Here is a 24,847-nt window from a genome sequence, read left to right as displayed (position 1 = left end):
ACCTGCTATTGAACAAAAGCTCCTCTGAATTTTGTTCCATGACCCAGATCAGTGGAGTGACTGAGAGAGGCCTAGACTCGGCCCTCAAAGCCAGGACAGACTCTCAGCCCCACCCCTTCCTTGTTTAAGAAAGTGGCTCAGCCACGTCCCACACCTGTCAGCAGGTGCACGCGTCCAACCACGGCGGCTGTACATGTCAGACACTCCCACAGTGTTCCCTTCCAGAATTTAAATAGTGTCTTGCTGCGGGGATTTTTCCATCTGGCCTGGCCTAATGGAGAAGGGCAGGGGCTCAAAAGTGGAGACAGAGCTTCCCGAGGCAGCAGGGTCATCCCTAGGTTGTTGGTTTGGGCCCAGTGACTGGAAGAACTGTTGTCATGATCAGGGGCCTTAACCTGATGGCTCTCATGTATGTTCTTGCTGACCAGGTGCCGACTGGAGACGATTATTTTTCCATGGACACTGAGAGCCATCTCCAGGACCATTGGATTTGGTATTGGATTGATAAGCTATTCGAGCGGGAGGAGGAGAATGTGCAGCTGAAATCTAGGCTGCACCACCTACAATTGGTAGGACAAGCTGTGGTCACCACGTGTAGCAGAGATGGGGGCAGTTTTAGGTTCATGTTGTGCCCTTCTCTGATGTTCAGCTACTGGGTCGGTGCTGCTGCCAACCCAGTGACACTCTGAGGGCAGAGAGTCGCTTGCTAAGCTCAGTGGCTTGAGTGGGCACCACTGAAGCCTCCAACACGGAGAGGCCTGATGCTGTGTTGCTTTCCTGTGAGGATGGAGGGGTTGGGCCTCTGTTGCAAAAAAGGGTCTCCCTGGCGTTTATGATGTGGGTTGAGCTGTGATGTGAGTCCCTACGGCCTTTCCAAGGCATTAGGCCTGCTAAGGGGCCACAGAGCTGCCGTCACCATAGCACTTGCTCTAAAGCCCTGCGCTGTACGTCACTTTGTTCAGACACCCCTCAGAGACCTCAGGTGTCTTCATCCCCTAGGTCACTGGGTCAGCATACCTTTTAGTGGCTGTAAGTCTCACAGCTGGGCCATGTACTGGAGTCATTTCTGTGCAGCTGTGTTTTTGGAATTGAGCAGGGGCATGGAGGCCCTTCATCCTGAGGGAATGAGGACAGATGCACGGGGGCCGGGGTTTTTCCAGAGCGTGCCCCAGTCAGCATCCTCACCCCCCACCCCCACTTCCTGCACTAGGCCCGGGACACAGACCAGAAATGCCTTGAGGAGCTGCGGGAAGAGATCATGGCCCTCAAGACTGCACAAGGGCAGAGTGTGGAGGAGCCCGCCCACCTGCACTGGGAGCTGGAGCAGCTGTCAGAGGGTAAGCAGCAGCCCCTGGTGGCTGAGAGCCAGCCTGGCTGTGGATTCTCTCTTACCCAGGGAGCTGAGCCCTTGGCTCTGAAACTCATGTGTCAGCCCTTCCTCTACCCAAGTAAATAGGGTTTTATTGAAGGGCCATTTGGAACTGTGTCATTGCAATTCTCCCCAAGAACATGAAGGGCCTGGCCACCTTGAGTCAGGCCGCGAAATGCGAAGGAAGTGCTGCTAGTTTTCTCAGCTTCCATTCAGCCAGTGCCAGGAGCTTCCAGGTGACAGCACGCTGATGCCCAGGGGGGTCTTCGATCTGTCGGGGGGAGGAGTGGAAGCTCAGGATGCAGGAGGCGTCCCCAGTGGTCACTCGCCTCCATGATAGTTGTACCCGGGGCATGGTTTCCCCGTTGATTTCATCATCGGACAGATGGGTATGGTCTGCTCTCTGTCTTCCTGGGCTGGGGCTGCTCAGTGGCTGCTGTTCAGGGGACCCAGGCCTCTTCCACTCCCTCTGGTGTTGGCCCCCTCCCAGCCCCCAGAGGAGGTGAGGGGGTGGCCAGGAAACGTGGGTGTGGTGGCCGGCAGTGCAGCAGGAGCCTCAGCACCTGGCAAACAACAAGCCAGTTCCTGTGTCCAATAATAGCACACGTGCACCTGAGAGTGCAGGTTAGGGTTTGCTTAGAGCTCTGCAGAGCCAGGAGGGCCTTAGGCTGGTTTGGGGAGGGGCTGCTTTTTCAATTCTGAGCAACATTCCTCAGCGTCATGGAAAGGCTGTTGAAAGCAGCTGGGTATTCCTTCTCTTCAAGGCGTCCCATCCACTCCAAACCTAAAATCAGTTCACTGAACTGCGAGTCTGTGTGAGAAGTTAGTTCTTTCCGTGGTTTGGTGTCTCCCCAGTCCTGGGAATCCAGGCTCTGGGAGTTCAGGTTCCTGGGGAGCACACTGCCCCCTGGTGGGACACAGAAGTGGTGCCAGCTGGCAGGGCCTGGCTCAGACCAGATGTGCTTGTTAGAGACCAAGGTGGCTGATGGGGTTGGAAAGCCTCCCTGATCCAGATGCTCAGTGCAGCTTGTGAGGCCTTTCACTGACTGACTTCTTCTTCGTGTTCCCAACTCCTACTGCTCAGCTGGCAGCTCACGAACAAAGCGTGAACGTACTTTGTGTGGTTGGGGTGGTGGCTTCTTGAGTCAGAAAGGCCTGGTTTAAAGTCCTGGCTCCTATACGTGTTAGCCAGGTGACCTCTTCTGCACCTCAGTTTTCTTATCTGAAAAATGGGGGTAATGAAGCTGCCTCACAGGATTGCTATGGGTATCTTGTGAGAGGAGGCAGTGAAGCATTAGGCTGTGCCTGGCCCACGGGGCGCCAACAAAGGATCGCTGTTCTCCTCGCCCTTGTCTTATCCAAAGATACCCATTGCTCTGATTCTTGGGGTGCTCGTGAGCAGCCCTACTAGCAGTACAGTGTGATAAGGCTCCCAGAGCTGAGTGTGTGGCCTGGAGAGACAGGCGAGGGAACAACCCTGACCCCTCAGACAGTCATGTTTTCCTCCTGAACAAGCCCCGGGACTTTCCCAAAGTCACACACCTGCTGGCGGCAGGGAGGGGCCACGAACTCCCATTCTTCTCAGGTCTGTGCTCCCTTTCTGTTCCGCATTGAAGCTGTTTAAAAGCAAAGGAGGACATTGCCTTTTTCTACCTTATGTTTTCATCTCACTTAGAATTTTAAAAGCAATTTGGATACACTGTCTCATTCTCTTTCAATGCAACTGTGAAAGTACAAAATGAAATCTCTGACTGAAGGACCTTACCCAGAGATGGCGAGTACTGGGCATATGCGCCCCATAGCCTCTTCCACCCACAGACATGCGGTCAATGATCGTGTCCCCGCTACACCCTCGGCTGAGCCACCTGGATTCCCACCACTCTGAGTCTGGCACAGAGAGCTCACTCTCTTTGCCATCTCCGTTAGTCTCTGAAATCCTTGGCTTGACGGTCAGGTTAAAATGTGGCAGAAAGTGGTGCCAGCAATTCCACTGTCTTGAACGTTTGCATTGGCTCCTCTCTACCATCACCTGCTTTCTTCTTAAGCTCTGCTTGCTCCCCTAACAAACCCAGCTGAGCCAGCAGAGGGGCCATAACCGCCCGAGGAACCCTCAGGTGCAGACAGCAACAGCGCCCTGGGAAAAAGGAAGGGCACCCAGCTGACCATCCCAGACCCTCAAGCCTAGGGCTCAGGGTAATGGCTTTCTCAGCGCCGGGGGCAGAGAGCAGAAGCTGAGGCCCCTGGAATATGGGCTCTGACTCCACTTTGCTCTTCAGCCTCCAGCTGCTTCCTGAAGCTGGACAAGGAGAAGCAGAGCCTCCATGACACCGTCCAGGGGCTGCGCCACGCCTCCCTGGCCCTGCAGGAGAGCAGCCTCCAGCGCCAGGAGCTGGAGAAGGAGAACCAGCAGCTCAGAAAGCAGGTACCCGTGGGTGGTGTCCAGAACATACAGGCATGAAAGTGGCCAGGGGGAGCACCCAGGTGTCGGTGAGCATGCACAGTTGGGGGACAGGCAAAGTCCAGTGCAGCCACTGTTATGGTAGGGGGACAGGAGGCCTCCTGGAGAGGCGTCACGAGGCAGCATGAGGAGTCCCTGCAGCAGTGAGACCGCACACGATGGACCTCTGTGTGCCTCGTTGCCCTCATCTGTGAAATGGGGTTAGCGATGCACCCACCAGTAGGTGTGGTGAGGATGGTGTGAGTTAGTGCAGGCAGAGGGTCCATCCCGTGGTGAATGCCTCATGGAAGGAGAGCAGCGCCCTGTTAGAAACCATCAGGCGGGCCCGGGAGAGAAGCAGCGATGGAAGACTCGCTCCCGTGTGGAGACCATGGATGGGCCGTTTCAGGGCTTGGCTGCTGGTGACAGGAGCGCAGTGCCCACTCTCTCCTTTCGGTCGAGAGGATGAGGAAGAGGAGATGGCTGGACTGCATTGCCTTTCTGGACAAACCAGGTCTTCCCAGTAGCACAGTAGAACAGACATCTGGGAGGACAGACAGGCTTACCAGCCAGGTTCATCCTACAGTTACCAGGACCCCATTCACATGGCAAGAAGGGCCCTGAGAAGCTAGTGACGGCCTCCCTGTGCTGCTCATTCTGGGTCAGAGGGCCTCAGTCCATGTAGCCAACACGGGTGACACAGCTGCGTCACGGGCTCTGAGCACACCTTGACGGGTGCCCGGATTCCGGGTGAGGAAGGCGCAAGGTCACTCTTGCTTGCTGACCACCTGGCAGGACTGGTGCTTTCAGGTGTCTGGGTGTCTGTCCCGACCGGCCCAGGGGTCCTGCCAGCTTCATTTGCTGAGGCTGCCCTGGCAATGGAAGGGACGTGAGCTGCAGACCGGAGACCTGGGTGCCGCTGGTCACAACTCTGCTGGAACTTCATCTCTGGGTGAGGCTGGGACCGCCCCTCCTCCTGTGCAGTGGTTTCTCCAGGCCTCTCGTGGGGCGTCCGAGGTTCCGTGACTCAGGCTTCTCGTCCTTTGAGGCTCCGTGCGCCTCGCAGCAGAGCAGCGGCCAAGCAGCGTGTCCTCTCCCTGGGGGCCCGGAGGAAGGCCCTCCTCGTACCGCGTCACTCTGTGCAGCGCAGCTCAGGGAAAGCCACCAGACAGCCTGGGTTTTAGATTCATGTGGGCGGGCACAGTGAATGTCTCTGTAAATGGCAGCTCAACCTCTGCCGACATAGAAAGGCTTGACCTTTAGAAAGATGAGAACCTCCAATGGGGCGGGTCCTCAGGGGTGAGCTGCAGAGGCCTGCGCTGTAGCCTCTGGCCCAGCTCCCCGCAGGGCTGAGAAATGATCTCTGATGCTTCTCCTGCCCTCGGCGTCGACTCTGGTCCCTCCTCCGCACACACAGGACAGGTGGTGGCTGCCGCCTCCCCACATGACTCCTTAGCCCTGTCTCTCGGGTCCCATCCCCACTTCCTCTCCTGATCAGTTCCCTGTAGGACCCCAGGGCAGTCCTGCCACAGCCCTCAGAGACCTGTCTTGGCTCTGAGCCCCTGGTGGGAGGGAGGGGCCACAGTTCCCAGACTAGCACTGTCCCTTGTTTGCTGCCAGGAGCCCTGCGAAGGCGGCCCTTCTGCTCTCCTCCCTGTCCTGCTCAGCCCGCTGGGGCCTGGCTGCATCATGGGTCCTCCCTAATGTTGGATCGATGGTGCATCTGGGCCATCAGCTAAAAACCACAGGGGACGTGGCCTGACATTGACCTCCCTGGAGCCAGGACAGGCCCATCTTGGACAAGTCCAGACAACGTGGCCCTCTGGGAGGTGTCTGAGAAGAAGGGACCAGGGTCAGCCAGGACAGGCGGCTTGGAGTCCCAGGCCCCCAGTGCCAGCTCGGCTCTCCCACCACCCAGTGTCGCCCAGGATGTAGGCTCCCTTCGGTCTGTGTAAACCTTAGTTCCCGAAGTTCACGTCCTTCCCTGTAACTCATGACCTTTCTGTGGACCTTAGAGAGGGTGCGCCCCCCACCCTCACTTGGCACTGACATCCTCAGACTGCATTCCTCTTAGGAAGAGGGCAGCCCTTTGGGGCCTATCGTGGGAACACAAGCGCAGCACAGGGGCTGATGGCAGGCCCCTGGCACCCACGTGCTCTGGGCACCTGGAGCCTCCACACAGGAGCCCGCGGCCCAAGCCTGGTGCTTTGAGGAAGACAGGAAACCATCTCCGCCCAGTGAGCTCTCAGAGTGGTTCTCAACCTTCCTAATGCCGTGACCCTTTAATACAGCTCCTCATGTTGTGGTGACCCCCAACCATAAAATCATGTTCATTGCTACTTCATAACTGTAGTTCTTCTACTGTTATGAATCGTAATGTAAATATCTGATATGCAGGATGTATTTTCATTGTGCGCGACCCACAGGTTGAGAACCGCTGCCCTAGGGGAAGGGAGGGCCTTCAGGGAAGGACAGGAGTGAGAGTTCCAGTTCCATGGCAAACAGAAGCAGAGAAAGATGGGGGTGTCCAGCGGGTGGGGGGTGCTGGGGGGGCATGGGGCAATCACAGCTTCAGACAAGAAGCAGCCATGCCAGATATGCAAAGGTTGGACATAACATTCCTTTCACTGGGACAGATGGGGGGCAGCAGGGAGAAGGATTAACAGTAAGACAGGGAGGGGGGTGAACAAGGCAGGAGGTTGGGGGGCACACACCCCAGGCCCCGTCTGAGAGAGCAGGCCTGGGGTCGGCCCACTGCGGTGTGTTTGGCTCTGCCGCATCCTCACTGTGGGGCTCTGGGCAGATCACTGGACTCCCTGGGCTGGTGTCCTTCTCTGAATGAGGGGGATTGACAGCTGTGCAGGGCCTTCCCCCTCAGGGCCAGCTCCAGAGCAGGCGCTGCCATCAGGGCAGATGCCTGCTTCCTGCTGAGCCCAGACCTGGTGCTAGGAAGTGAGGCAGCGATCAGGAAGGAGAAGAAAGGTGTTCTCACTTGTGAGAAAGACTCAGACACATAGCTCCTTGCAGCGCCTTTTGCTGTTGACCCTGGCTGGGTGGGGCTGCCCCGTCCTCGGTTCCCCATGTTGGGACAGGGGGCTGGGTGTGCCCACAGGGTGCTGTGAGGGCACGGATATGAGCCCCACTGTGCCTGGCCCTCCCCCTCATGGGGAAGAAGCTCCCTGCCTGATACTTCCTAGGAGTCTGGAGACAGTGCCCAGACCTGTGAGATAAAGGCAGGGCGGCCTCGGCCCAGGAAAAGTAGGCAGAGCTGGCATTAGAGCAGCGATCCTTCCAGGAGTTTGTCAACCTGCCTGTACCAGGCCACCCCCAGCCCGGTGAATGGAGCCAGCTCTCGGTCCTGCTGCTCACTGGGTTGCAGGGTGTCTGAAGGTCCTGCCCCCAGAGGTTCTAGTCAGTGGCCTGAGGTCTCAGGTGTCTAAAAGCTCTGAGAGCCACCTGATCTGGATCGTGGGGCTCCTCTGTTTTAGCTTTAGAGCCATCATCCCAAACCAGCATCAGGGTCAAAAGTCAAATGCAGGCTCTTGGGCCCCAGCCCAGAATGACCATGTCAGAAGCTCTGAGGGTGGGAGGGGCCTGGCGCTCTCAGGAGGGGTCAGCTCTTGTTGTACCTGCCCCCTGCCAGGTGTGAGCTGAGCATGTCACCCTGACAGAAGCTGGCGCCCATGCCTGCTGCTTGCTGGCACTGTCAGTTAAGGACACCTGCTCACAGTCACATCCTTAGCAGGGAATGACCCTCTTCCTGTCCCCTGTGGTCATGAGTTTGTTGTCAGTGTGAAGGGACAGCAGCACGGGCCTCGCCTGAGAGTCGCACCTCAGGGCCCACCCTGAGTCTGAATCTGCATCCATCACGGTGTTCAGGTGTCAGGCACAGAGTGTGGGACGTGCAGGTCCAGGCAGTTCATGTTCAGGGAGTGGGCACTGGTGGTTCCCGCAGAAGAGCTCCATGTCGGGCCGCTGATTGGGCAGTCGTCCAGGCAGGACGGAGCTGGTCTGGCCTGGGCAGCAGTGGGGTGTGGAGGGGGAGCCACATGGGGAATGAGGACAGGCCTTGGTGGTCCATTTACTTGGAGGGGAGAGGAGGGAGAGAGATAGCAGAGGACCCCTGAGAGCAGCTGGATGAATAGGAATGTCACCAACTGGGTGAAGTCCCTGTAGGACATCCAGTGGTGGCTGCTGGCCCAGGAATGTGGCCTAACCCTCAGGACAGTAGTGGACACGGCCTAAGACGGAAGCATTGAGAGTGAGCAGTGGAAAGCTGGGAGGGAAGCTGACCGATGGGTGTCCATGGCCTTTTTCTCTACCATGAGCTGGAAGTGTACACCATGGGCTGAGAGGTGATGGTCCAGGGTATGGGGAGCTCACTGCACAACTAGACCTGACCTGGGCAGCGGCTCAGGGACGCCACCCAGGAGCCAGGCTTCTCCCTTCCTGCTCTGCAGCCTTGGCAGTGGCTGATGTACCTCCCCAGGAAATGGGCAAGAAGGTTTCCCTTGAGAAAAGGCCTGATAAAGTGTTCCGTGGGGCTGACAGGTTTCGGGTTTGCTTTAAAACACAGTTCACTCCCTGAAACGGACTTTTGCACGGGCTGGGTCTTTGGCTCCGCAGATTGAAGACTGGCAAGTCCAGATGGAAAGAGAAAAGCAGACCAGCCGGGATCTGGCGACTCTCTGTGAGGAGCTGGTGGAGGAGAGAGAACAGCTGCTCCGTGACATCGAGACCCTGAAGGCTGAGGAAGCCCAGGAGGTAGGCCCTCCAGCGCCATGCCTCCCCTGGCGCCCCTGCCTACAAGAGGGAGAGTCCAGGACCATAGGCTGTCCTGGGAATCCAGCAGTGATTCCCGGGTTACCAGTCTCTTCCCTCAGCTGCAGCTCACACCAGCAATTCCAGCCACAGCAGGGGCGCGGGGACAGATATTGCTTCCCAGGGACACTGGCAATCTTTTTGTTTTTTCAATCTATTTTTTATTTATTTCAGAGGGGAAGGGAGAAGGAGAGAGGGATAAAAACATCAATGATGAGAGAGAATCATTGATCGGCTGCCTCCTGCATGCCACCTACTGGGATTGAACCAGCAACCTGAACATGTGCCCTGACCGGTAATCGAACCGTGACCTCCTGGTTCATAGGTTGATGCTCAAGCATTGACCCACACTGGCTGGAGATCACTGGCCATCTTGTTCATGATTGTCATGACTTGGGGGAAGAGTGGGGAGGTGCTCCTGGCTGTGCTCCAGGCTGTGGTGGGAGAGGCCAGAATGCTGCTAAATGTCCTGCAGCTCATGGGACAGCCCGTAGGAAAAATATCCCCCTTCAAATGTCCAGCTTCACACTCAGAGCCCTGGATAACCTCCAGGGTCGACCTGCCTCACCCCACAGGAAGTCCTAGGGTAGGCAGCTCAGTGCTGGGGCAGCGGCTCAGGGACGCCACCCAGAAACCAGGCTTCTGTCTTCCTGCTCTGCCAGTCTTGGCAGTGACTGTAGTACCTCACCAAGAAGTGGGCAGGAAGAATGTGGAGTGTGAAGAGACAGAGGGAAGGCCTCCCGGGATCCTCTGTGGACATCTCATTGGCCACACCTGACACATGACTAACCCTAGCTGCAAGGGAGGCTGGGTATCAGGTACTTGAGTTCTTCAGCCTCTCTAGTATTGCAGAAAAGGGGCTTGGGGAGGTGCTGTGTAGACTTAAGAGGCATGCATCTACCCTCCCCCAATATGGCTTCCAGTCTAGGAGGTGGAACGACAGGTGACTTGAGATGTGTGCTATTGAGGGAATATACGTGGGTCCAGGGAGAGTCTTATTAGGTGGAGGACATTTAGAATCATGGTGCAGGGCTTCCCTGAGGAGCTGTCAATCACACTGAGCCCTGGAGGATGAGAAGGAGCCAGTGATGCTGGAGGCCGCGGGTGGAGGCAGGTGAGCATTCACAGCAGAGCGAAGATCATGTGCAATGTCTGCAGGGGAGAGTGGCGTGAGGGGCGGCCACAGAGGTGGGCGGTCAGCTCTCGAGCCACTGTGAACCAGGGTAAAAAGCACCAAGGAAATCACTTTCATTGTTTAAAAGAAGATGTGGTTTTTGTTTCTAAGTCATTTGGCTTCTGTGAAAGTGTTTAGACTGGAACTGTCTGGGTGGGGATCTCCGTGCCTTCACCTTCTGTCCATATTAGGCCTTTGGGAAACGTTAAGACGTCCTTTGGGTCCATGATGAAATGGGCATTTCAGGCCTACACTTTAGGTCTCCAATTTGGACCGAAATCACGCCTGTGTCATTTCCATTGTGTTTTCCTGCAGTTCAAGGATCTTAAACAACTGGTGCGTTCACTGCGGGATAGTTCACAGACCAGCAGCAAGGCCCGCATGAAGGGCCAGAAGACTAAGAAAAAAGTGCTCCTCCAGACGGTGACGGACACCAAAAGGAAAGTGACCATGATGGAGTGGGAGCGGCGGCAGCTGTGCCGGGACCTGGAGCAGGTGAAGGCACAGGCGGCGCAGGCACAGGAGCTGGAGCACAGGAAGGTGCGGGTGAAGGAGCACGTGGTGCGGACACAGAAGCTGGAGCAGGAGCTGCATCGCCTGCAGGAGGAGATCGAGAAGCTGGCCATGGAGGTCAGCGCCCTGATGACAGCCCCCGAGAGGGTCCACGCCCTCGAGCGGGAGAGCCCGGACCTGTTGCTGGAGAACCAGAGGCTGCAGACGTCTCTGGACACCCTGCAGCCCGAGGACCTGGAGCAGGACAAGCAGCTGGACACCAGGGTAATTCTGGCCTCAGAATGAGTTAGGACGGATTCCTCCCCGGTCAACTTTCTGGTGGCTTGAATTCGGTTGGATGGGTGTTGTGTAAATATTGGAGAAATGGGTTGGTAGTGCTGTTCAGGTTCTCTATGTCCTCACTGATTTTCCATGCACTTTTCAAAGTGATCAGAGAGGGTACACATGGAGCTTATCCAGAGAAAGGGCACAAATTGCCAAGAAAGGTCACATGTGCAGAGAGGGGCCCAGGACTAAGCTTAGGCCCATGGGGCAGTCCGTTTCTGCCGTGGGCCTTCCCAGAGCAGCTCCTTGAGTGCAGGGAGAACTGTCCTCAGCATGGCTGGGTGCTGCCTCTCCTGAGGGTCCTGCTATTTTGGTGTCGACACTTGACCTGCTCTTGGCCCCTCACTCCGTGTGGGGACGTGGGGATCCGGAGTCTGTGGTCCCCCTGGGCCTGCACCTGGTGAGGCATCATCCCCTTCTCCCTCCCGGCAGGTGGAAAATTCCACTCTGAGCTCCCAGAGCGCCTCGCTCACTGCGCTCACAGAGCAGAACACGCAGCTCCAGCACCAGCCGCTGGCGGCAGCCCACAAGGCCCTGCAGCAGGAACACGCGTGCCTGGGCGCGCTCCACGAGCGCCTGACTAGGGAGCACGAGGCCCTTCTGGACAAGTACCGCCGCCAGAAGACACTGCTGAGTCGGACCCTGAAGCTGGAGAGCAAGGCTCTCAGTGACAGGTGGGTGCCTGCGGCTGGGGGTGATGGACAGGCTCCCCGGGCTCCTGTCCCCCCTTCACTCTGGCCCCTCATGTTTCCTCTGGTCCCGCTGCTTCACAGTGAAGAGAAGTAAATCCACCTTCACCCTCAGCGATGTGGAGTTGGTGTGGCTGGAGACTGAGGGGCAGGAGGGTCCCCCAGGGGAGAAGGGTGTGCCCACTAATCCCGGCTCAGGGAAACCAGGTGTCAGCATTGGGGTCCCAGCTCCTGGGGGATTCCTACCCCCTCTTCCTTTCCTCTCCAAACCAAGGACCAGGAGGAGAAGTCACCACAGCTGCCAATTTTCAGGGGCGTGCCTTATCTAGCTCCCCAGGCCTTTTCCCTGTCCAAGTCTCAAAGTCTGCACTTCTGATTTTCTTTTTTTACTTTTAATTTTGGAAAGTTTTGAATATATGGACGTGTACAGACTAGTATAGTGAAAACCCCGTGTTCCCCTCACCTGCAGCAGCATTATCAGTACTCTGCCATTCTCATGTCACCTTTACCTCTGACTCTCCATATACCTTTTTAAGGTAAAATTGATGTACCTTAAATGCATAAATCTTAACTTTGCACTTTTTCAAAATCAGGGCTTTGTGTGCATGTTGTCAGCCAACTTCGTCTGAGCTCCTGCCAGGCAGATCCCTGATTGCAATGGCCCCAGCAGGTGCACCGGGACCCAGAGCCTGGGGGAAGTGAGATGTACAGAGGACTCCAATGTGGTGGGGAGAGAGAGGGAGAGATGCACTAAAGAGAGGCTCTCCCACACTTGGAGCAGCCCAGGAGGGAGCTGTCCACTTCCTGTGCTTGTGAGTTGTCCCTGCTGAGTTCTTCCCAGGCCTCTGCCTCAGCAAGATGCTAGGCAAAGGCTGGGGCTCCCTGGGAGCAGCTGAGGTGCAGGGATTTGGCATCACAGGGACCAGGAGGGCACTGAGCCTGCAGTGCCTGCGGAGGGCGCCTGCTGCTGCATGAACTTGGGGGAGATGACATACATTTACACACTCACCCAGTGCTTCCTGTGGACTCTCCCCAGAGCCTTCCACCCCTTTCTCCACCCAGATGCCCATCCTTCGGGGGTGCCGAGATGTCTGCTCCTATCAGACTCTCGTTTCTTCCAGCCAGAATGAGCATCTTCTGACTCTTGGCATCTCCATCTCTGCCTCCTCCGCACCCATCCTGTGTTCACGAGATGCTTAGTGAGCACCCACTGGGCGCCTGGTGCTGTCTAACATGGTTTGAATGCACCCAGCTGACTACTGATGGGAGCCTCCTGTGGTGCCCACCCCTCACCAGGTGCTGCGGGCCCTCCCCTCAATGATAACCGTGTGGATATATTCTTATGGCTGTTAACATGGGAAGGTTTGTACAGGTGGCATTTGACTGGTCTGAGGGAGGAGTTCATTGCTCTGTCTATGACTCCTTGCTTGGTGGACCTACTGTGTGATTCAGTGGTTTTTGCTGGTTGGACAGATAGCTGGAGGCCCTTGGTGTGTCTGCAGCAGGGCTGCAGGTTAGAGGAGGAGGTGCCTGGAACACAGGCCGGGGGCTCTGTATTCATTTCACCTGACACTTGACTGAGACACTCGCTCCTTCCTTCCCCTGGTGCACATGCACTGGGTGTCAAGCCTCGTACCCAGGATTCAGTGGGGAGAAGCACTCGCAGTTTCTGCCCTGCAGGAGGGTGGTTACTGATGGTTGCGATATGCTTGATCCTGTGCTTTTCCAAGACACAACAGGGAAGCAGGAGGTGGGGACCCTAATGGTCCATAGCCCTGCTTGTCAAACCTGGATGAGAAAGATCGCCGCCCTGAAAGCCCAGCAGAGCCATCACCCCCACCTTCCATTACCCATGTCTGGGCAGCCTCCACTTGTGGCTAAAGGCCACAGGAAGGAATGTTTGTCTTCCAACAGCCGACCAAGCAGGTGTGTGTGTGTCTGAGTCCGCACAAGTCTTGGCTCCAGGCAGATGGTACAAGTACAGCTGATATGGGGTGGGCTTGGATGGAGGGCTGCAGGCAGGGGCTGAAACCCTGGAACTTGGGTGGACTCTGTCAGCCTGTCTCTGGGTGTGGACACCTCAGGAAGGGGGTCTGGAAAGGGTTTTGCCTGCCTGGGGAAGATTGAAAGGTGATGACTCAGTCTCCACCTAGGACCTGGGGAGGCCCCTGAGTCACCTGAACAGGGAAGGTTCCTGCAGGAGGAGGAACAGCCTGGGGCTGGTCAGGGGCTCCCTCTTGTGCTCTGCTGCCCTCCGGAGAGACTGTGTGGGACCCTCTGCAGACTGAGACAGGAAGGAAATAAAAGCCCCAGCTGAGGGGGAGCCTGTGGGAGAGCGAGGGCAAGGGCTGGACTGGGGGTGCCTTGAGGAGCCATGAGGGTGTGCAGTTGCCCATGATGGCTGCTTGGGCCCCACCAGGCAAGACTCTGGCCCCCAAGCTGCCTGGATCAGAGCAAGAAGAGTCGTGTTCCTGAGCTCGGGCGGAGGGCTCACCCAGGGCCCATTGAGGGGGATCAGCTGTTATGGGCGGTGGAATTCTGCTGTGTTTGCAGTGGTTTCTTTGAGAAGGGCGTGGAGTTCATAAAACAGTGGTTTTGTTCCCAGTGGGATGAAGGAGGGAGGCTGCTTTGACAGGGACTGGAAGGGACCATGGAGACACGTCGGGTGGGAGGAGGGAGGACTTGCCTCCTGTGCTGGAGGAGACCCCCGGAGGTGGCCCAGTGACTGTCCCCTCTCTCTGTCCAGCCCTGTCCCACGCGGATCCCCCTCTCCCTCAGCTCTGCAGAGAGAAGCCGCTCACCCAGGCTTTGAGGTCTCCCTGGGTTTCCATTCCTAGCGGGTGTGTTTCCCTTCAACAGATACAAGGACCAGCTCCAACATAAGGCGGCGCTGGAGCAGCTGGGGACTCTCTTGACCACCGAGCGGGAGGCTCTGCAGCAGGAGCAGAGGACGAGCACCATGGCCGCCGAGGAGAACCAGAGGCTGCAGCGAGAGCTGGACAGGTAACCACCAGGCCCCCTGCAGCGCCTCTGCCGGGATGCCATTCAGACCCACTCACTCAGCACCCGCTGAGCTGAGCTCAAGTGAGACCCCTGGTGATGGTGCATTTTTACCAACCCTGCCCTGGAAGCAGCTGGTGGGAACAAGGTAAAGGGGTCTCCAGCTGGTGGCTGGAAGGAAGGACTCGGCAGCTGGGATGGGGCATTGTCTCGGTTTGGACAGTCTCCCCTCCCACAGTTATGATGCTGATGACTGTCGGGCAGGGGTACCTGCATCCTCTCACACCAGCGATCCCATGAGGGAGGGGGCGTGGTCCTCAGCATTCACGCATTCCCATTTGTGAATTCACATCCTGGCTGAAATGCACTGGTGACCCCCAAATCAGTGCCCGTGGCCTGTCATGGACGTGCCCAGAGTGGGAGATACTGGAGTTGCCTGATGTGCACATTTGCAGCTGAGGTTGAACAAGGCCTTTGACCCCAGACTTGTTTCAGCTCTCACCTACCAGCGTCCTCTTCATGGGCCACTGAGTGCCATGGTGTTCTATTTTGTGTGCTTTGGAGGCGATTTCGCTGTTTGAAATGGCCCCCAAATGGAGTGTTGAAGTGTTGTCTAGTGTTCCCAAGTGCAAGGCTGCGCTGGGCCTCACGGGGAATATTCGAGTGGCACACAAGGGTCATTCGGGCCCAGGTATGGTGCTGTTGGCTCTGAGTGTATTACACGAGGCGTCTTTATGTCTTGATGAGCTGACAAAATGTGACCAGAGACTCCCAGGAACCGGTGGGAATAGTTTCAGTACTCACTAATTCAGGGTTCACGTGGTTGGGCAGAACATTATACTGTGAATCACAAGAGTTGACTGAGCTATTGTTATCCTTTAAAAAGTCCACAGCAACAGAGGAGGAAACAGGCTCAGGGAGATTAAACAACTTGTTCAAGGTCAATGCTCCTAGTTAGTGACACAGGCAGGATTCGAATCCAAGTCTTGCCTCAACCCAGAGGCGTGACCATATGAACCCTTCCTTCCTACAGCCCTGAGTAAACTCAGCTGCCTGCAGTGGCCGGGCAGGTCCAGCAGGTGGGGCAGGAGAGTCAGCAATAGACCAGGCCCTGGTGGAGAATACAGCCCAGCTATAGAGGCTGTCAGCTGGGAGGCAGGCGGGGCTGCCAGGTCTTCCTTCTGTATGTTTGTTGTTGTTTTTTGTTTTTGTTTCTGTTTGTTTTTTTGTTGTTTTTTTTCCCTGAGAAGAAGATATCTGAATGTTGATGGGTACCTTAAAAGATATCTGAATGTTGATGGGTACCTTAAAAGTTTGGAATGCTGATACAGTAATTATTTTTTTGTTTTGTTTGTGTTTTTTATTAAATCTGCTTTTTTGGGCAGGACAGAGGAATGGGAGGACCTGGAGACATATTTGAGGCCAGGGACCCTTAAACCTAACCCGCGAGTATTCACAGGACCACAATGGCGAATCTTTTTATCTTGTTCTGTTTCTTTTTTATGTTATTTTACTAGGGGCCCGGTGCACGAAATTCGTGCACTGGGTGTGTGTGTGGGGGGGGGGGGAGTGTCCCTCAGCCCAGCCTTCCCCCTCTCACATACTGGGAGCCCTCAGGCGTTGACCCCCATCACCCTCCAATCGCAGGATTGGCCCCTTGCCCAGGCCTGACGCCTCTGACAGAGGCGTCAGGCCTGGGCAGGGGACCCTCATTTCCCCCCATCACTGGTTCTGCCCCCAGCCCAGGCCTGATGCCTCTGGCCCAGACATCAGGCCTGGGCAGGGGACCCCCAGGCCCCTCCGATTGCTGGCTCTGCCCCTTGCCCAGGCCTGATGCCTCAGCCAGAGGTGTAGACCCCCATCACCCTCTGATCACCTGATCGGCCCCTTGCCCAGGCCTGACGCCTCCACCAGAGGTGTCAGGCTTGGACAGGGGACCCCCATCTCCCCCCAATCACTGGCTCTGGCCCCTGCCCAGGCCTGAGGCCTCTGGCCCAGGAATCATGCCTGGGCAGGGGACCCCCATCTCCCTCTGATCGCTTGCTCTAGCCCCCGCCCAAGCCTGACGCCTCTGACCCAGGCTTCAGGCCTGGGCAAGGGGACCATCATATCCCCCCAATCCCTGGCTCAGCCCCCCGCCCAGGCCTGATGCCTCAGCCAGAGGAGTTGACCCTCATCACCCTCCAATCACCAATCACCGGATTGGCCCCTTGACCAGGCCTGAGGCGTCCGGGTCGGGCAGCGGGGACCCGCAGCTGCAGCAGCCCCGCGATCGTGGGCTCCGCTTTAGGCCCAGGCAAGGGACCCCTAGCTCCCGGGACTGCCAGCTTCGACCGTGCCCAGCTCCCATCACTGGCTCCACCCCTACTTCCTGCTATCACTGGCCAGGGCGGCAAAGGCGCCTGATTCTCCGATCATGGCTGGGGGGCAGGGCAAAGGCGGCCCCAGGGCCGCCTTTGCCCTGCCCCCCAGCTCTTAGCTCCCCGCTGGGTTTCTGATCACTGTCAGTGGCAGGGGGCTTCTTCCTGCTTTCCCTTTCGCCTCCCTGCATTGTGCCTACATATGCAAATTAACCTCCATCTTGTTGGCAGTTAACTGCCAATCTTAGTTGGCAGTTAATTTGCATATAGCCCTGATTAGCCAATGAAAAGGGTATCGTCATATGCCAATTACCATTTTTCTCTTTTATTAGTTTAGATTTTTTTTAGTTGTCTTTATTGGAGAGACATCAATTAATAAAATCATACACACTTTAAAATGAAATAAAATAGAATAAAATAAGTAAATGTTAAAAAAAAATTAAAAAGCTGTGTGGGCCAAACTTCACACACCTGTGTTCACATTGAGTCCATGAGCCTCTGGTCATATGATCTTTTTTGGTATAATCTACCCCAAGGAATCCCAGGTAATGATGATGATGATGATGATGATGATGATGATGATGATTTAAGTGGATATAGGTAACACTCCAGAATCTTCTATTTTATTTATCTCAGTAGTTGAAATTAGAAAGGGGCTTGGAATTGGGGAGAAGAGCTGGATATAGACATAGAGTCTTAGAGCAGTAATGTTCTGATTCAGTGTTTAAATGTTTGAATCAAAGAACCCTTTTTCCAAGTAGGCAGATGTGCCAAAGCCTCAGATAGAAAGGACTTTAACAGGGATGCTCTGTTGCCGTGGTGTCCGAGCCTGCCTGTCGTTCTACCCCAGCTGGCAGTGGGGTACCTGGGGTAGCCTCCTCGAACCCCAATGAACAGAGTTTGAAAACCGCTGATTTTGTTCAACCCTTCATTAACACATGAAAAAAACTGAGGCCCAGAGAGGTTGCAGTTTTGATTAAGGTTGCACAACTGGGACAGTGCCTGGGAGTGCGCCTCAGCCCTTGGCCTTGTGTCTCTCTACCCCTGGGGCCAATTCCCTGCACCAGCAGCTGAAGGGGGAGCAGGAGGAGCTGCAGACCCACACTAAGAAGCTGCAGACCTCCCTGAACGACACCCAGCTGCAGGTGAACTGCTGGCAGGCCCAGTGCAACTGCCTGAGGAAGGAGCAGGAAGAGCTGCTCACAGACAACAAGGAGCTGCAAACCTCCCTTCATGAAAGGCAGCTGGAGGTAAACCACTGGCAGGCCCGGTACAATGGGCTGAAGGGGGAGCAAGAGGAGATGCACACACTCACCAAGGAGCTGCAGACCCACGCCAGTGAGCTGCAAACCTCCCTTCATGAAAGGGAGCTGGTGGTAAACCACTGGCAGGCCCGGTACAATGGGCTGAAGGGGGAGCAAGAGGAGATGCACACACTCACCAAGGAGCTGCAGACCCACGCCAGTGAGCTGCAAACCTCCCTTCATGAAAGGGAGCTGGAGGTGAACCACTGGCAGGCCCAGTATGAGAGGCTCAAGGGGGAGCAAGAGGAGATGCACACACTCACCAAGGAGCTGCAGACCCACGCCAGTGAGCTGCAAACCTCCCTTCATGAAAGGGAACTGGAGGTGAACCACTGGCAGGCCCAGTGTGAGGGGCTGAAGGCGGAGCTAGAGGAGCTGTACGCTCTCAACAAGGAGCTGCAGGCTGACGCCAATGAGCTGCTCACAGAATACAAGGAGCTGCTCACAGACAACAAGGAGCTGCAACTGTCCCTGAATGACACGCAGCGGGAAGTGAACAGCTGGCAGGCCCGGTACAAGGAGCTGAAGGGGCAGCAGGAGGAGCTGCAGACTCACAGCAAGAAGCTGCAAACCTCCCTGGACAACACGCAGCTGGAGGTGAACCACTGGCAGGCCCAGTACGAGGGGCTGAAGGCAGAGCAAGAGGAGCTGTACGCCCTCAACAAGGAGCTGTACACCCTCACCAAGGTGCTGTATGCCCTCACCAAGGAGCTGCTCACAGACAACAAGGAGCTGCAACTGTCCCTGAATGACACGCAGCAGGAAGTGAACAGCTGGCAGGGCCGGTATGAGGAGCTGAAGGGGAAGCAGGACCAGCTGCTCACAGACAACAAGAAGCTGCGAACCTCCCTGAACGACACGCAGCTGCAGGTGAACTGCTGGCAGAACCAGTGCAACTGGCTGAGGGAGGAGCTTCAGAGCACGGACATCTCGCTGACCGAGCTGGACAACCGCTGCCAGGTGAGGCCTGGGGCTGGAGGGCCTCAGGACCCTGGGTGGGCCTGTTCCCTGGGCTGACGCCTTGGGCTCAGCCAGGTGGGAATGGGTCCTCATTGGCATCTCTGCTCAAAGGGTGTGTGTGAATGTCACTCAGAGGCAGAGAGGAAGCCAGAGGCAGTTGACTGGGACGAACACCATGACTGGCAGGGGTGTGCTACAGAACACCTTTCACCTGATATTTGCTTTTTGTCGGGGAGGTGCATGGAAGCATCCAAGTACCGTTTCATCTCCATCCTCTCGACTGAGCACTCTGCTCTCTGTGTCATCTCATTTAATTCTCACAATGATCTTGTGAGCTGGGGTTCCCATCCTTGTCCCTCTGAAGTAGCGGGTTGGAACCCCGTTTGTCTGAAGCCAAAGCTTGGGACTTTCCTGCTACACCAACCACGATGATATTCTAGAGCAGGAGCTGGCCAGCCTCAGCCCAAAATTCAGGTCCAGCTTCATGCGTGTTTGTGTTCAGACAACTTTCTAGTAGCCATATTCAAAAAGTAAGAGGAATCAGGTGGGATTAATGTAGGGGTCTGTTTTATTTAACCCTTATATCTAAAATATCACATGTAACCCCAAAAGCTTATTAATGAGATTTTTTAAAATAATATGATTTTTTATTGATTTTTTTGAGAGAAACATCCATCAGCTGCCTCCTGCATGCCCTCTACTGGGGAGTGGAGCCAGTAACCCAGGCATGTGCCTTGATCAGTGTGGGGCGCAGCTACAGTGTTTGGACAGGTTCAAGCCTTGGACTGATGAAAGGGCACAGTCCTCTCATTGCGACGTGCAAGGCCCAGCTTGGAGGGCAGAGCCTTCCCAGCACAATTATAGCCAACAGCTACAGTGGTAAGCTTGAACCTGTGGTCCGAACACGTGGCCCCACATGCCTGAGTGATAGAGTTCATGTGCATGTAGTTGAGTAGGACTGAAACCCACGAGAATGTTGTCAACATCTTGATCACGCCCTTCCTTTGCCTCGTGGCATCTGCTATAAAATAAAGACACGGCTTGTGGACGCTGGCGCTGTCTCTATGTCAGAGGAGCAGCATCCCACTGAGACCCAGCTTTCATTCTCTTGCTGTCTTTTCTTAATCCTTCACTGACCCCTCTCAGGGTCACTGAACCAGGCTGAGCTGGCCTGGCACATAAGGCAGCCTGGGGCTGAGTATGCCATGGCCGTGCCGGCTCACCACAACTCAGAAATTACACTGGTGATTTCTTAGTGAATGGGACACTCAACCTACTGAGAAACACACACACCGGGCAGCTTATTAATGAGATACTTTACATTATTTTTAATTGTTATTAAGTCCTCAGAACCTATTATATATTTTGCACTTATGGCTCAGCTCAGACTGGCTGTGTTTTCAGTGCTCAGCAGCCACACGTGGCCAGTGGCTGCCTGATTGGACGGTGCAGCGGCAGAAGGCTTGGCCATCCCCATGGCATTGGCCGTATTGGTCATGCCAGCTGACGTAGATCATACCAAAATGACCACCTTTGTGCACGTGGCCTTTTTCTCCTTTTGGATGTCGATTCCCAGCAGTGGAATCACGGGAGCATGTGGTGTTTGAGACATTGTCCATCTGTGTTTTAGCTGGTCTCCCGCCTCAAGGGCAACTTGGAGGGAGAAAACCATCACCTGCAGAGCCAAATCCAAAGGCTGAAAGAGCAGAACCAGAGGCTTCTCCAGGAGGACGTGGAGGACAAGGACCAGCACCAGGAGGAGCAGCAGCTGTACGTGTGAGGGGTGTGGGCTGACGGACGCCCGTCAACAGAGGGGTCGTGGCTTCCAGCTCCACGACTAGACCGCACCATTCTGGGCAGCAGAGAACCCCTGGGTGCATTGGTGTCCCAGGCAAGGGGACGGACCATCCTACCAGCACATCCTTCTCTCGTTTTCCCGGGAATGGTTCTAGATTTCTGCACATAGGGGCGGTTGGCTTTGTTGGCTTTTCAGAGACACTGCCCCCTGCCAGACGCTTCTTAATCTTCTTTTGGGATCAAGTTCACTTTGAAAAATACAACAGTAATGAAGAGAGGCCCCTAGGGAAGGACTTCAGATCGCAGGCTGAGTCCTTTCTGCTTCGGTTTTTCCCTTAATGGGCAGCAGAGTGGGTTGTTGGTGTGCAGTGGCTGTCCTCCCTCTGCGGACATTGTGTTTGACAACAGGCCTGGCCCTGCAAAGTGCACAGAACCAGTTACCTGGTCTCCATGAACCAGTAGGAGTGATGGGATGTGAGCAGAGCTATGTGCACACAGACGTTGAGGAGCACCATGGAGGTAGAAGGAAGCATAGTGGTAGGAGTTGGGGTTCTGCTGCTGACATGGATGGGAAGAAGGCTGGCCAGTGTGTTTGTGGGGGGATAGGGGCAAGAAGGTGGGGCAAGAAGGAAGGCTGGGGGAGGCAGTGCTCAGCTGTGGAAGGCTTCCATGCCTGGCTAATGAGTCGGATTCACTGGGAAGTGGGTGATTAAGGGATGCTGGTGTACAGGGCCTAGGAAGCTGCCAGAAATGAGGGCAGGAGGAAGAGCCTTGGTGCTGGAAACCTTGTGGTTTGGAAGTCAAGTCATCTGAGATGCATCTTATGGGTCCAGGGTGGTCTTCACCCCTCGGTGCTGTGCTGCTGGGACTGTCCTTCCTTGTGATCGGGAATGGCTGGCCAGTGTGGGACAGAGGGACATGGCCACAGTGACCACTGGGGCACTGTCCCAGCTCCCCAGGGTGACGATTCTGCTCACTGTTCTCCCAGATTCGTCTGCTCATCTACAGGGCGCTCAACACCTTCCAAGGATGGTTGACATGGAAAACCTCACTGTACTTTTGGGGTAGAAGTGAGAGTTTGTACCCTGAAGTGGGCTCTCTATAACGCAGCTGCTAAAAATTACCAGCAGAGCTTGGGCAGGTGCAAACTAGAAGAGTAGGGACCTGGTACCCTGGGGGATGATCTGGTGATGGGTTTGCATTAGAAAGTGTCTGTAGGAGGTCAGAGAGTGGGCAGGCTTCCTGAGCCTGCTCCAAGCGGAGTCTTCCCCAGCCCTGGGATAGCTAGGCCATGAGTTTGTGGGGCTAGGGGACGACTGTGGGAACAGAATAACACAGACTAGAAGAACAGAGTCCGAAATGAGGGCGCTGGGAGCAGAGCAGGTTCGTGGACAGGGACCCAGTGGTTTGCAAGCGATCATTTCTCATGGGTGCTCACTTTGCGGTGAACTCGGGGGAAAGCCCTTGGATTAGGGGGCCTGGGCACCTTCTTGACTGAAGGAGCCTGAGCAGCTGCCTGGATGCCGAGGACTCATTTTCAAGCAGGGAAAGCTGGGGTCTGAGATGTCAAGGCCACATGGGTGAGGAGAGGCAGGAACTGGACAGGCGCCGGCGGCCCAGTGGGGGGCGCTGTATAGCGAGCACTGCGTGCATGGCTCCTGGACCAGTGATGGCGTACCTTTAGAGCTCGGTGTGTCAGCATTTTGAAAAACCCTAACTTTACTCTGGTGCTGTGTCACATGTAGAAATTTTTTTTTAATTAAATCTTTATTGTTCAGATTATTACATTTGTTCCTCTTTTTTCCCCCCCATAACTCCCCTCCTCCCAGTTCCCGCCCCACCCTCCGCCCTCACTCCCCACCCACTGTCCTCATCCATAGGTGCACGATTTTTGTCCAGTCTCTTCCCGCATCTCCCACACCACTTTCCCCCCCAAGAATAGTCAGTCCATTCCCTTTCTATGTCCCTGATTCTATTATAATCACCAGTTCATTCTGTTCATCAGATTATTTATTCACTTGATTCTTAGATTCACTTGTTGATAGATGCATATTTGTTGTTCATAATTTGTATCTTTTCCTTTTTCTTCCCCTTCCTCTTCTTAAAGGATACCTTTCAGCATTTCATATAATCCTGGTTTGGTGCTGATGAACTCCTTTAGCTTTTCCTTATCTGTGAAGCTCTTTATCTGACCTTCAATTCTGAATGATAGCTTTGCTGGATAAAGTAATCTTGGTGGTAGGTTCTTGGTATTCATCACTTTGAATATTTCTTGCCAGTCCCTTCTGGCCTGCAAAGTTTCTGTTGAGAAATCAGCTGACAGTCCTATGGGTATTCCCTTGTAGGTAACTGAGTTTCTTTCTCTTGCTGTTTTTAAGATTCTCTCTTTATCTTTTGCTCTTGGCATTTTAATTATGATGTGTCTTGGTGTGGTCCTCTTTGGATTCCTTTTGTTTGGGGTTCTCCGTGCTTCTTGGACCTGTAAGTCTATTTCTTTCACCAGGTAGGGGAAGTTTTCTGTCATTATTTCTTCAAATAGGTTTTCAATATCTTGCTCTCTCTCATCTTCTGGAACCCCTATAATTCTGATGTTGGTACGCTTGAAGCTGTCCGAGAGGCTCCTTACACTATCCTCGCATTTTTGGATTCTTTTTTCATTTTGCTTTTCCGGTTGGGTGTTTTTTGCTTCCTCTCATTTCAAATCATTGACTTGATTCTTGCGCTCCTCTGGTCTGCTGTCGGGAGTCTGTATAATATTCGTTATTTCAGTCCGTATATGCTTAATTTCTAGTTGGTTCCCCAATATAACATCGAGGGTCTCATTAGTTTTCTTGTAGATCTCATTAAGTTTATCGGCGGCTTCTAAACAGTTCTTGAGAGACCTTAAAAGTGTGGTTCTGAACTCTATATCTTCCATTGACAATTTTGTCCTGTTTCTTTGTCTCCGCATTTTGTTATGCTTCCTTGGTGCACCCCCTAGTGGTCTTTGTTCGCAGTCTTATAGTTAAACCTTGATTGTTGTAGCTAATACCAGGGAGAGTTTGACCTCCAGGCCAAGTGGCTATGAGAATCAGCTGTGTCAGCAGTGAGAGAACTTCTGTCCTCTAGGGAGGTGCTAATCTAGCCTTTGCCTGAGGCTATCCGGCAAATGCCTCTGTGCAGGGCTTGGGCAGGGCGGGTCGCACAGGATCAACAGGGTGGGCCGGAGAGAGCAATTATGGGGGCTCTCAGTCCTGTCCCCAGGGGCTCTGCCTCTCTGAGTCCCAGCACCCGCTGCAAAGCTGGGAGAGAAAGCTGCACTCGCTCTGACTGAAGCCAGACAGTCCCGCTTCTCCCGTTTGAGTCTGGGTCCCTAAAGACTCGCCTGTATCTGGAGCTCAGAGTCTGCGACTCCCTCCCGATTGAAAACGCCAACCGCGCCCTCCACCACCAGCGGGCTCCACGCACTCCGCACCTCAGAATTTGACTTCAGCACTGTGCCTCCTCTGAGTGTCCGTATGCGTTTCTCTTTCCTCCTAGTTGTAGGACTTCCACTCAGCCAGCGTTCCTGTGGTTCTGGGTGATGTCGGTTCCGTCTTTTAGTTTCACTTTTGAAGTAGTTGTTCAAAGCAGCAAACTCCGGCATTAACCTATGCCGCCATCTTGGTTCTCCCACATGTAGAAATTTTTTGATATTTACAACCATAGTAAAACAAAGACTTATATTGTTGATATTTATTTCATATATTTGAATGCCATTTAACAAAGAAAAATCAACCAAAAAATGAGTTCGCGTGTCACCTCTGACACGCGTGTCATAGGTTTGCCATCACTGTCCTAGACAGACAACAGGAAAGCATGCCATGCCCTCTGCTTCAGGAAGGCCAGGCTCCCTCTCCCAGGAGCAGGGGTGCCCTCTGGCAGCCCAAGGTTTAAGAGGTGTCTCTCTGGTCCTTTCTGTGTTTTTAAAAATGTGAACTGACTGCCCACGTTTAGGAATTAAGAGATTGTGCTTCAGAGCTGGGGCTTCTGGATCCTTCTGGAAAAGCTGTCAGAAGCTCCGCCACATGGAGAGCGGCGCTTCGTTTGCAGACCCTGCGTTAGGTCCCAGGTGGCACCA

The 24,847-nt window shown here is 54.8% G+C and overlaps 1 protein-coding gene across 1 annotated transcript in view; it reads left to right on the top strand.

The window, feature by feature from the left end:
* Nucleotides 1–24,847, top strand: part of LOC132213926 (protein Daple-like) — a 135,968-nt gene that overhangs the window by 7,700 nt on the left and 103,421 nt on the right. Inside the window, exons 8-18 of the mRNA XM_059660802.1 lie at nt 429–569; nt 1,211–1,329; nt 3,653–3,791; nt 8,433–8,570; nt 10,117–10,341; nt 10,387–10,578; nt 11,071–11,312; nt 14,187–14,329; nt 17,735–17,832; nt 18,862–18,951; nt 20,582–20,727. Coding sequence (XP_059516785.1) covers nt 429–569; nt 1,211–1,329; nt 3,653–3,791; nt 8,433–8,570; nt 10,117–10,341; nt 10,387–10,578; nt 11,071–11,312; nt 14,187–14,329; nt 17,735–17,832; nt 18,862–18,951; nt 20,582–20,727 — 1,673 coding nt within the window. The remainder of the gene's footprint in view (nt 1–428; nt 570–1,210; nt 1,330–3,652; nt 3,792–8,432; nt 8,571–10,116; nt 10,342–10,386; nt 10,579–11,070; nt 11,313–14,186; nt 14,330–17,734; nt 17,833–18,861; nt 18,952–20,581; nt 20,728–24,847) is intronic.

Source organism: Myotis daubentonii, chromosome 12 (genome assembly GCF_963259705.1).
Source record: "Myotis daubentonii chromosome 12, mMyoDau2.1, whole genome shotgun sequence".
NCBI lineage: Eukaryota > Metazoa > Chordata > Mammalia > Chiroptera > Vespertilionidae > Myotis > Myotis daubentonii.
This window is presented reverse-complemented; position numbering and strand designations above follow the sequence as displayed.